Source organism: Erinaceus europaeus, chromosome 12 (genome assembly GCF_950295315.1).
Source record: "Erinaceus europaeus chromosome 12, mEriEur2.1, whole genome shotgun sequence".
NCBI classification, from domain to species: Eukaryota; Metazoa; Chordata; class Mammalia; order Eulipotyphla; family Erinaceidae; genus Erinaceus; species Erinaceus europaeus.
The window spans coordinates 2066099-2076420 of record NC_080173.1 but is presented as its reverse complement, the minus strand read 5'-3'; the positions used below and the strand labels follow the sequence as shown (position 1 = coordinate 2076420).

Below are 10322 nucleotides of genomic sequence, written 5' to 3'. Positions count from 1 at the left end.
GGTCACGTGTTTCCAGCCCTTCCCCTGCGCGGTTCGTGTTTGTCTTCAAACCTCAAGTTCCCTTTTCGCGACACCCGGCAGCCTGCTCTCTTCCCTTCTGCACCCCCCCCGCCCCCCGCCTTTCTGTCAGCATCTCGGGCCCTCCCGGCCCCAGTCCCGGCCCTCCTGTTCTGCAGCTTCTCGAGGCTGCGGTGGGGCCCGGGGTGGCGGTGCTGCGTGTGCGGGGGCCGCGCGGCCCAGGAAGTCAGGCCACAGGCCGGGGAGCTTCTCGCGTGGGACTCCGCCCAGACCACAGGGGAGCCCCGACTGCGGGACCCCGGCCGCTTCCCGGCCAGGTGTGGGGCGTCCGGAGCCGCAGCTTCCGTTCCTGCCGCGCCCACGTGGGAACGAGCTGAGCTCAGGCCTCTGCCCGCACAGCGCCCGGCCCGCCTCGGGGCGCCCACTGCCGACCAGCCTCGCACCGCGACCTGAGCTGGGCCCCCGGTCACCGGCCGCCCCGTTCCCGAGGGGCTTCGGGCTGGGGGCGGACAAAGGCGGGGACGCGAGCGAGGAGCAGACAAAGCGCGGCGGGTCCCGGGGGCGGTGGGGCGCGGGGGCGGGGCCGGGCCGGCAGAGCCAATGGGCGGGCGCGGGGCCGAGGACGGGAGGCGGGCGCGGCGGGGCCGGGGGGCGGGCCGAAGAGCTGGGGGCGGGCGCGGCGGAGCCAATGAGCGAGCGGGGGCGCGGCGGAGCCAATAGGGGGCGGGCGCGGCCGAGCCAGGGGGCGGGGCCGGGGCGGCACCGTAATAAGGCGGCTGCGGCGACCGCTGGGGGCCACCGGCTGTGAAGACAGCCCGCTCCCGCTCCCGCTCCCGCGCCCTCTCCCGCGCCCGCCCGCCCGCCGAGCCCAGCCCGCGGCCAGGCCGGGCCCCGGTGAGAGCTGCAGGTCGGGGGCCGGGCCGGGCCGTCCTTGCGCGGGGCTCCCTTCGGGCTGCGGCCCCTCGGCGGGGCGGGTCTGGGGGCGGGGGTCTGGGTGCGGACGCCGAGCGCTGTCCCGTCCCGTCCCGTCCAGGGGCGCCGGGCCCCCGCTCCCCCCGCCGCCCAGCTGTACCGGCACCCGGCTTTCGGGCGGCGGGGGCGGAAGCGGCGGGCCCCGGGGGCTGGGGGCTCTGCGGCCGGATGCGCGGGGCCCGGAAGCGCCGGCGGGAAAGTCCCCGCGGTGAACACTCCCCTCGCAGGCCGGGGCTCCGGACCCCCGACGACCCCCGGCAGCGCCTGGACGCGGGGCCTCGCCGCCATGTTCCCGGCCGGAGCCGCGCAGGCGCCCCCCGCCCACGTAGGTGCAGGCTGGGCGCGGGGCTGGGCGGGGCGCGGGGCGCGGGGCCGAGCGGGCGGCCGCCCTGACCGCTGTCTCCCCCAGGACGCCGGCGGCGGCGGCGGCGGCTCGGTGCAGCGCTCCAAGGTGGGACCGTGCGGGGCGGGGGGCGGGGGGCGCGGCGCGGGGGGCGGCGGCGCGGGGCCTGACGCCCCCCCAGTCCTTCAGCCTCCGCGCCCAGGTGAAGGAGACGTGCGCCGCCTGCCAGAAGACCGTGTACCCCATGGAGCGGCTGGTGGCCGACAAGCTCGTCTTCCACGGCAGCTGCTTCTGCTGCAAGCACTGCCGCGCCAAGCTCAGGTGCGCGGGCGCCGCCCCCGACCCCGCCCCCTCCCTCTCTGCCCCCGACCCCGCCCCCTCCCCCATGCCCCTGACCCCGCCCTCTCCCTCTGTGCCCCGCCCCCGCCCCCTCTCTCTGCCCCCGCCCCCTTCCTCTCTGCCCCTGACCCCGCCCCCTCTCTCTGACCCCGCCCTCTCTGCCCCCGCCCCCTCCCCCTTCCTCTCTGCCCCTGACCCCGCCCCCTCCCTCTCTGCCCCCGACCCCGCCCCCTCCCTCTCTGCCCCCGACCCCTGACCCCCCGCCCCCCGCCCCCGCCCGCCCTGCAGCCTGGGCAGCTACGCGGCCCTGCACGGGGAGTTCTACTGCAAGCCGCACTTCCAGCAGCTGTTCAAGAGCAAAGGCAACTACGACGAGGGCTTCGGCCGGCGGCAGCACAAGGAGCTCTGGGCGCACAAGGAGGCGGACGCGGGCACCAAGCCGGCCTGACGCCGCCCCCCGGGTCTGTCCGCGGGTGGGTGCGGTGCGGTGCGGGCGCAGGTGCGGGAGCCCGCCAGGTGCCTTCTCTCCGCGGGCCCCGGCCCGCTCAGCGCCCTGCCGCGGGCCGCATCTACCTCTGTCCCGGGGGCGCCCCGGACCCTCCCCGGGGCCTGTCCTGCCGCTTTAAAGGCGTCTGTCTCACCGCATCCCCGAGTCGTGGCCTGATTGGGGCGGGGGCGCCTCCGCCGGGCGGGCCGCAGACGGGCAGGGGCAGGGGCAGGAGCACGGCGCCGCGGTGTGAATGTCCCTTTATTGCGGGGAATGCGGACACGGGCCCGGGCTCGGGCCGTGCTGGGCGGACGGCGCTCCGTCTGGGTTCTTAATACAAAATAAATAGAGACGAGCGCCGGCCCGGGCCTCGGGGAGAGCCGGCGCGTCCGGGGTTTGGCACAAAACGGGGTCTCGGGAGGAGCGAGGGTGGGCCCGCTCCCTCCCTGTGAGGTAAGACCGGCACCGGCGGGCGGGGCGCCGTGTCCGGTGTCCGGCCGGAGGCCCAGGAAGTGGCGGCGCGGCTGCTTCCGGTTCCTCTTCGGAGGCGCGTCCGTCGTAGCGGCCCGGAACGCGGAGCCGGCGGGCCCGAGATAAATTAACGAGGACAGGCCTCGCGTCACGCGAGGCGGCGACGAGGCGAACCAGCGACAGGACTACATTCATACAAGTGCGTCGTCGACGGGCAGCGAAGGCTTTGGCTTGTGGTGGCGCCCGGGGAGCGGGCGTGCTGAGGGCAGCTCGAGGGCCCGGGGGCACCGGCTTTCTGCCCCTGTGACAGACACCTCCCGGGCCGGGCCGGGCCGGGCGACGAGGAGGTGGAGCAGTAGGCACGTTGTGGACGGGACGGGACGGGCGGGGCGGGGCGGGGCGGACCAGCTCCCGGGCTGAGGTAATCGGATGCGCCGACCCCTGTGGCCGCTCGGCCTCCCCAGTGGCCTGCGCGGCCGGGCACCTCAGCGCTCAGGGAGCAGAGCGACTCCAGCCTGAGAAACACAATGGCACTGACAGAACCGGTAGGGTAGGCTCCCCAGGGCAGGCCCTCCTCCCTGAATAAGGCGCGTGACAGGGCTCCATCCACCCCTGGGGGACGGGACGAGGACGGGGCGGCAAGGCTGGCCGGGGCTCCGGGGCCTCTGCCTGGCACCGGCTTTGAGATGCTGGCTTTTTACCTCAGGCTTGGGCGGGCTCGTGAGCCCGGAGTGCTCTGGTGGGCACAGAGGGGAGGGAAGCGAAGCGTCCCTCGGAGCCCAAGTGAGCTGCTGAGACCCGCCGCCGGGCCCTCCGGCTTCCTGGCGACTCCCAGTCCGGGGCTGCAGTTCCCGTGGCGGGGCGGCAACACGGAGCGCAGCCGAGCGCAGCCCCGCGCCGAGCTCAGTACACGAGCTGTGCAAAGTGGTGTGTGAGCAGCTCCTCGGCTGAAGGCCTCCGGCGGGCCTCCACGAAGATGCGCCGCAGGAAGTCCCGGCCGTGCTCAGAGATGTGGGAGGGCAGCTGCGGGTTGGTGGGCTGCGTGGCGATCTTGAAGATGGCGGCCATGGCCTCGTACTCTGCCCACGGCGGCTTCTCCGTCAGCATCTCCACGACGGTGCACCCCAGGCTCCTGGAGAGAGAGGCGCGTCAGCCTAGGCGGCGGGCAACCCCTGCCCACACCACACCGACACCGACACCGAGCGGGAGAGCCCCGAGGCGGACAGGCCTCAGAGCCCGCCGCCTTCCCCCGGGCCCTGGATGGGGAGGAGCCGCGGCAGCTAAGTGACCCAGGAGCACCCAGAGCCTCTGAATGAACCTGCTCCGGTGGGGCAGAACACTGCTTTCCAGCTTCTGGCTGGTACCAGGAAAGAATAAAACCTGAGTAAGATGGGTGACGGTTCCCTGAAGACACACAAAACCCTCCGTTACCTCGTAGTTTCGGAGGCTCTGGGGAGAAACTGTCCTCATCTGTCTGGCTTCTGAAGGCTGTCCACACGCTCTGCAGCCACAGACCCTACTGTGTGTGGGGCGGGTGCTTTGCTCTGTCACACCTACGATATCATCCTCTCTCATAAGGACTCTTGTGGTCAAGCCGGACCACCTTGAACACCCAGCACAGCCCTCCACACAGGCGTCATCACGTGGCCTGGGAGGTGGCACAATGGCAGAGCCCCGGTGCAGCCCTGACTCTGCATGTACCAGTGCTGCTCCGCTGCTCTGCCCTCACCTCTCCCAGTCTTTGTCTCAGAAGTTAACCTTTGGAAGTTTAGCTTTTTTAACGTTTACCTTCTTTTTATAGATTTTATTTATTTATTCATGAGCGGAGAGAGAGAGGTGAGAGGACCTGAGCATTCTGGCGCATGTGATGCCGGGGACTGAACTCGGAACTTCACACTTGACAGTCCCGCATTCCATCCAGGTGCCACCGTCCAGGAAGCCACATAAAGATCATGAAATTAATGGCGTCTGCAAAGTCTCTCCTATCCTAAGGCAGTGCTTGGTGGTCAAAGGGATTTAGAGCCTAAATCTCGAGCTGTTACTCAGCCCACCACGGTAAGTACTACAGGGAAGGGACACCCCCAGCTTCCAAGTCCAGTGGGGGCGGGTGCCACGTAGAGCAGAGGCAAGCCCCCAGAGCACGAGGGGAGGCTCCGGGCCGCCCTTTAGAGACTGCTCTAGAGTCTTCACAAACATCAGGGACGGCTTCCGAGGCCTAAGCTCCCAGCAACCGCAGCTGCTATTTGGGGCAGAGACACCAAGCATGTGCCGCAAGCAGCGCCACCCTGTGCACACGGGGCCTGGGCACAGCCCACACCCTGGTCAAACGGAGCCCTGAGAGGCCGGTGGCCTCCAAGGTGACCTGAGCTGCAGCCACTGTGGACCCAGGGGGGTGGAGCCCGGCGCGGCCCGTGCTCACCACACGTCTGCCTTCCTTCCGTAGCCCTCGCCGCTGATCACCTCGGGGCTCATCCAGTAGGGAGTGCCCGTGACGGAGCGCATGCCCGTGCCCGACATGCAGATGGTCTGCAGCCGCTTGCTGGCCCCGAAGTCTCCCAGCTTCACGTTTCCAGCGGAGTCTCGCAGGATGTTGGCACCTGCGCACGCAAGGGCAGAAGCTGCAGGCCCGGGCCCTCTGGACAGTGCCCCCTCCAAGTCCCCCTCCCAGGCACAAGGCTGCTGAAGGGGCAGGCGACGGTGCTCAGACAGGAACTGCGCACGGCTAGGCGGCCAGTGACGCAAGGTGACTGTCCCGCGGCCGGCTGGCCGAGCACCTCGCAGCATGTTCCCAGACCGCTGACTGCTCCACACCGACCCTGGTGAAGCGACCTGGGCCCGGTTTCTCAGCAAGTCCAGAATGCTCCCCCGGCCAAACTGGGGACCCACAAGGCCCTGCTCACCTTTGATGTCACGGTGCACGATCATGTTGCTGTGCAGGTAGGACACGCCCTCCAGGATCTGCCGCGTGTACTTGCGGGTCACACTTTCTGTCAGAGCTCCGTAGGCCTTCAGCTGGTCCTTCACTGAGCCCTGCAGCCACAGAGCCAGAGGAAGTCAGCTCAGGAAGGAGGCAGCCGACATTACAGCCCAAGCATGGAAGGAAGTACTGATGCATTCGAGAGAGAGAGAGAGAGAGAGAGAGAGAGAGAGTGTGTGTGTGTGTGTGCTTTCTTTTAAATTTATTTTTTAAAGATTTTATTTATTTATTAATGAGAAAGAAGAGAGAGTAAGAACCAGGCATCACTCTGGTACATGTGCTGCCGGGGACTGAACTTGGGACCTCATGCTTGAGAGTTCAGTACTTTATCCACTTCGCCATCTCCCGGACCCCTTAAATTTATTTTTTATTTTATTCTAATGAGAGAGATACAGACCAGAGCCTTGCTCAGCCCTGGCTTTTGGTGGTACTGGGGATTGAACCTGGGAACTCAGAGCCTCAGGCAAGAAAGACTTTTGTAGAACCATGCTGCTGCCTCCCCAGCCCAATTCATTCAGTTTTCATCTGTGACTGCCAGTGTAGCTGAGCAGCTTGGAGGAAAGCAAGAGACAGTGGTCCTAGTCTCAAGCAAGGTAGGTTCAGCTTTTACCCCTGCTCCCGCCGAGGGCTGGACCGTCCAGTGCGGCACTTGTGCAGGTCTCCGGCCAGGGAGGCTGGGGAATCCGCTCACCACACCGGCACTGCAGCCAGATGTAGAGCCCTCCTGGCCACCAGTCCTGCTACCAGCGCATCTGCCCTGACATCTCTGGAGTCTCAAGAGGCAGACACTTCAAAGGGCTTTTCTCTGCACCCCCAGCCCCAGGACAGCTGCCGCCCCCTCAGTGGGCACATTACCCCTGGCATATACTCCATGAAGATGGTCAGGGTCTTCTCTGCCCGGTCCCGCAGACAGCCGTAGTACTGCACGATCCGCTCATGCTGCAGGTTCTTCAGCAACTGGATCTCACACTCCAGAGCACTCACCTCCTGCAAGAGGCCAGCGATGAGCACAGCCCTCAGTTCCCTGCTTCCGCTGCCTGGCACCAGCTCAGCACACACTAGGCCATAGCCTCATGGGGCCTGTCTGCCTTAGCAACATCAGCTAGAGAATAGAGGGCTGGTTCTCTGTGGCTCCGGAGGTGACACAGTTGGGCTCTCAAGCGTGAGTTCAATCTCCAGCACTACATATGCCAGAGTGATGCTCTAGTTCTTTCTCTCCTCCTCCTCTCCACCCCCCCCCCCCCATATGGAAGAGAGAGAACTTTTAAGAAAGAAAGAGGGAAGCCAACCAGACTTCCCTGGACAGACGACCCCACCATGTGCCCTGGAGCTCCGCTTCCCCAGAACCCTTCCCCACTAGAGAAAGAGGGAGGCAGGCTGGGAGTACGGATCCACCTGTCAACGCCCATGTTCAGCGGGGAAGCAATGACAGAAGCCAGACCTTCCACCTTCTGCATCCCACAATGACCCTGGGTCCATGCTCCCAGAGGGTTAAAAAGTTGGAAAGCTATCAGGGGAGGGGATGGGATACGGAGTTCTGGTGGTGGAAACTGTGTGGAGTTGTACCCCTCATCCTATGGGTTTGTCAGTGTTTCCTTTTTATAAATGAAAAAAAAAGAAAGAAAGAGGGAACTCTCAGTTGTCTAGCTAGAAGCTAGATAGCCCCTGGGGCGATAAGCTGGAAAGAGACAGTGGTGAGGTGGGAACTGAATTGGGTACTTAGTTGAGATAACTGCTCTGTTCAACAGCTTAGACTGCAGTGCAGGCCACATGCAAAACTCAAAGTCAGAAACAAGCTCCTTGCTGGGCTGAGGGCTCACACAGGTGTCTTCTGGGCATGTAACATCACCTCTTGGCATGAACTGCTTCTGGAACTTCCCTATGCCCAGCCCCCTCCCTGATGCTCAGAGCTCTATGGACCACAGTCCCTTCAGCCCATGGCCAGGGTAGACAGCAAGGGAGTCTGGGAGGAAGAACGGTAAGGAAGCAACCTTGATCTTAAGCAATTAATCTGCATTTTTCCAGAGGGAGAAACCAGAAGTCACACCCCGGGAAGGCAGTACCTTGCTTGTTTCAGGACTGTCTGGGTCAAACTGGACCTGCTTGGAAGCGAGTTCGCGTCCCGTGTCCACATCATAGCACAAATAGACCCTGCCAAAGGCCCCCTGGCCCAGGAGCTTGCCACGGCGCCAGTTGATGGGGGCACTCGGGGCTGGGGGTGAGGAGGGAAGGAGGGCCGTTAGTCGACACACGTGCTGCTGTTCTCCCGCCTCTCCAGAGGCTCTGGGAGGCGGGCTCTCCCCTGGCTTCGCTATATCTCTCATCTCTCAGCACAGCAGGAGAGAGGACTGGTGTCCTGGTCAGGGGTCTTCTCACCAGCCAAATACATTTACTTCAAAGGGACAATGGAAACAGCCCTTTAAACACGGGAACCCCAAGGACTAGAGGGAGAAGCAGTTTGCCACACAGCGCGGCGCAGGTCCGGCAGCCCCAGTGCCCAGCGCCCAGCGCCCCGCCCCGCACCCTGAGCAACAGGGCCCACTCCTCACACTTGGTCGGCACAGTCCTCTCCTGCACAGAGAGGGCGTTGTCGCTGTCCGCACTCCGCAGGCGTCCTCGGGCATCCAGGTACTGCACCGCTAGGCCCACGTTCTCACCATTCGTGCTCAACGAGCGACTGGAGGGCACCAGAGTGAACAGGTTGCCCTGATGACGCCGTATCCGGGGAAATGTTCTTCGGCCTGGGAGGGCAGGGGGGCAGTAGTCAGACCCCTGACCCCAAGGTGTACGGTGTCAAGCAGGTCAGAGTACCAGCTCCTGTCCACCCAGTCATGCCAGAGTGGCTACCAGCCAAGCACTTTTGAGAACCAGGAGGAAAGCAGGAGCCAGGAAACCGGCACAGATGGCCGGGGAGGCACAGGGCCGGCACTCAGGCCCCAAGGTCAGCCCACCCCCTAACCCGTTCTCTTTGGCAGCCCATTCCGGAGCCTCTACGCAAGCTCCAGTCCCTCTGCTGCCAAGGAAGAGCTGGTGTCTCAAAGGAAAGCCTGTTCAGTGATCGCATCCGGGTCCCCAAATGTCACCTCTCAACTTAACTGCCTAGAGGCAGGGGCTCAGTTCCTCAGGAACAAAGGAGGCACAGGCTCTGGAGTCTGTTGGGGGCCACCCACTTGCAGTCACTTCTCTGGAGTCCTAACCAGGGGCTTCTCCGGGCGACCAGCAGGGGGCAGGGCAGGGCACTCACCATCACTGTAGTCCTTGTGGTGTACAGACACATGGTAGCGCCGGGGGTAGGTGCCACCTTTGACCCCTTTGTCATAGAGCTGAGTGTCCCGATCTGAGTGAGACAAGGGAGAGCTGGTTTCTGGGTGTTTACCTGTGAGCCGTGTAAGCGGTGGGTCGCTCGGCACCTCGGAGGTGGTGCAGGCTAGGCCCAAGCAGTGGCTCACACAGGTCCGAGTCAGGCCTGAGCCCGTGTGCCCGGGTGAGCACTGCTGTTTCCTCTCTCCTCTCACGCACTGCTAAGTGAATCAGTCTCTCTCTCCTCTCACGCACTGCTAAGTGAATCAATCTCTCTCTCCTCTCACGCACTGCTAAGTGAATCAGTCTCTCTCTCCTCTCACGCACTGCTAAGTGAATCAATCTCTCTCTCCTCTCACGCACTGCTAAGTGAATCAATCTCTCTCTCCTCTCACGCACTGCTAAGTGAATCAATCTCTCTCTCCTCTCACGCACTGCTAAGTGAATCAATCTCTCTCTCCTCTCACGCACTGCTAAGTGAATCAATCTCTCTCTCCTCTCACGCACTGCTAAGTGAATCAATCTCTCCTCTCACGCACTGCTAAGTGAATCAATCTCTCTCTCCTTTCACGCACTGCTAAGTGAATCAATCTCTCTCTCACGCACACACGTGCACACACACACTCACACACTCCAAGCTCCGCTCAGTTATCAAGGCCGCAGCCCCACCTACACATCCTGTGCAGCTCTGGGGACTCACCTGAGAACTCCTGTCTGTTATCTGGGAAGCTCTGGGCTCTGGACATTCGAGACTTCCGGGAGGAGGGGCTGAGAAAAAACAAAATCACAAAGAGTAGGCCTCAGTCTACTTTCTTGCTTTTCTTTTGTACCAGAGCACTGCTCAGCTCTGGCTAGTGGTGGTATGGGGACTGAAGCTTTCCTTTTCTTTTTTAAAAGAATTTACTTATTGGGGGCCAGTTGGTGGACCCAGTTAAGTACGAAGTACAAGGACCCGCACATCGATCCCAGTTCCAGCCCCGGCTCCCCGCCTGCAGGGGGGTCACTTCATAAGCAGTGAAACAGGTCTGCGGGTGTCTCTTTTTCTCTCCTTTTCTAGCTCCCCCTTCTCTCTCAATTTCTCTCTGTTCTATTTTTTAAAAAAGGGGGGAAATGGCCGCCAGGAGTTGTAGATTTGTAGTGCAGACACCAAGCCCCAGAGATAACTCTGAAGGCAAAATAAATAGAATTTATTTATTGGATAGAGACAGGGAGAGATTGAGAGGGAGGGGGTATAGAAATGGAGAGACCTGTGGCCCCGCTTTACCGATCTTGAAGCTTCCCCTGTAGGTGGGGACCAGGGGCTTGAGCCCGGGTCCCTGTGCATGCGGACCTGTGCGCTCAACCAGTCTACTCTCAAAGGCCACCAGGGCAAAAGGCAAGGCATCCAGATGGACTCCTGTTTCTAGTGCCCTCCA

General features: G+C 63.4%; 2 protein-coding genes across 8 annotated transcripts in view; one reads left to right on the top strand and one right to left on the bottom strand.

Annotated features, from left to right (window-relative positions):
• Positions 1–10322, bottom strand: part of MAP3K3 (mitogen-activated protein kinase kinase kinase 3) — a 121530-nt gene that overhangs the window by 36145 nt on the left and 75063 nt on the right. For 3 of the 4 annotated variants that reach the window (XM_060202541.1, XM_060202540.1, XM_060202542.1), the window contains exons 9-16: positions 9608–9675; positions 8852–8944; positions 8157–8348; positions 7671–7819; positions 6463–6594; positions 5531–5660; positions 5050–5227; positions 3534–3762 (exon numbers count right to left, since the gene is read on the bottom strand). In XM_060202541.1, the coding sequence (XP_060058524.1) occupies positions 3534–3762; positions 5050–5227; positions 5531–5660; positions 6463–6594; positions 7671–7819; positions 8157–8348; positions 8852–8944; positions 9608–9675 (1171 nt within the window). The remainder of the gene's footprint in view (positions 1–3533; positions 3763–5049; positions 5228–5530; positions 5661–6462; positions 6595–7670; positions 7820–8156; positions 8349–8851; positions 8945–9607; positions 9676–10322) is intronic. The other variant, XR_009552887.1, reaches the window with a different exon arrangement.
• Positions 706–2152, top strand: LIMD2 (LIM domain containing 2). Of its 4 annotated transcripts, none has more exons than XM_060202406.1 (5): positions 712–912; positions 1218–1315; positions 1400–1441; positions 1515–1654; positions 1961–2152. In XM_060202406.1, exons 2-5 carry the CDS (start codon positions 1277–1279, stop codon positions 2118–2120), a joined length of 381 nt encoding a protein of 126 aa, XP_060058389.1. In that variant the 5' UTR covers positions 712–912; positions 1218–1276; the 3' UTR covers positions 2121–2152. The 4 variants fall into 4 exon arrangements, with proteins under 4 accessions (XP_060058391.1, XP_060058389.1, XP_060058388.1 ...); XM_060202405.1 differs by having other exon boundaries at positions 712–925; XM_060202408.1 differs by lacking the exon at positions 1400–1441 and having other exon boundaries at positions 706–925.

Coding starts and splice junctions, on each gene's coding strand:
- LIMD2 (XM_060202406.1), top strand. CDS start 1,277: ATGTTCCCGGCCGGAGCCGCGCAGGCGCCCCCCGCCCAC. Junction 1,442..1,514: donor GCTCGGTGCAGCGCTCCAAG/GTGGGACCGTGC, acceptor ACGCCCCCCCAG/TCCTTCAGCCTCCGCGCCCA. Junction 1,655..1,960: donor CACTGCCGCGCCAAGCTCAG/GTGCGCGGGCGC, acceptor CCCGCCCTGCAG/CCTGGGCAGCTACGCGGCCC.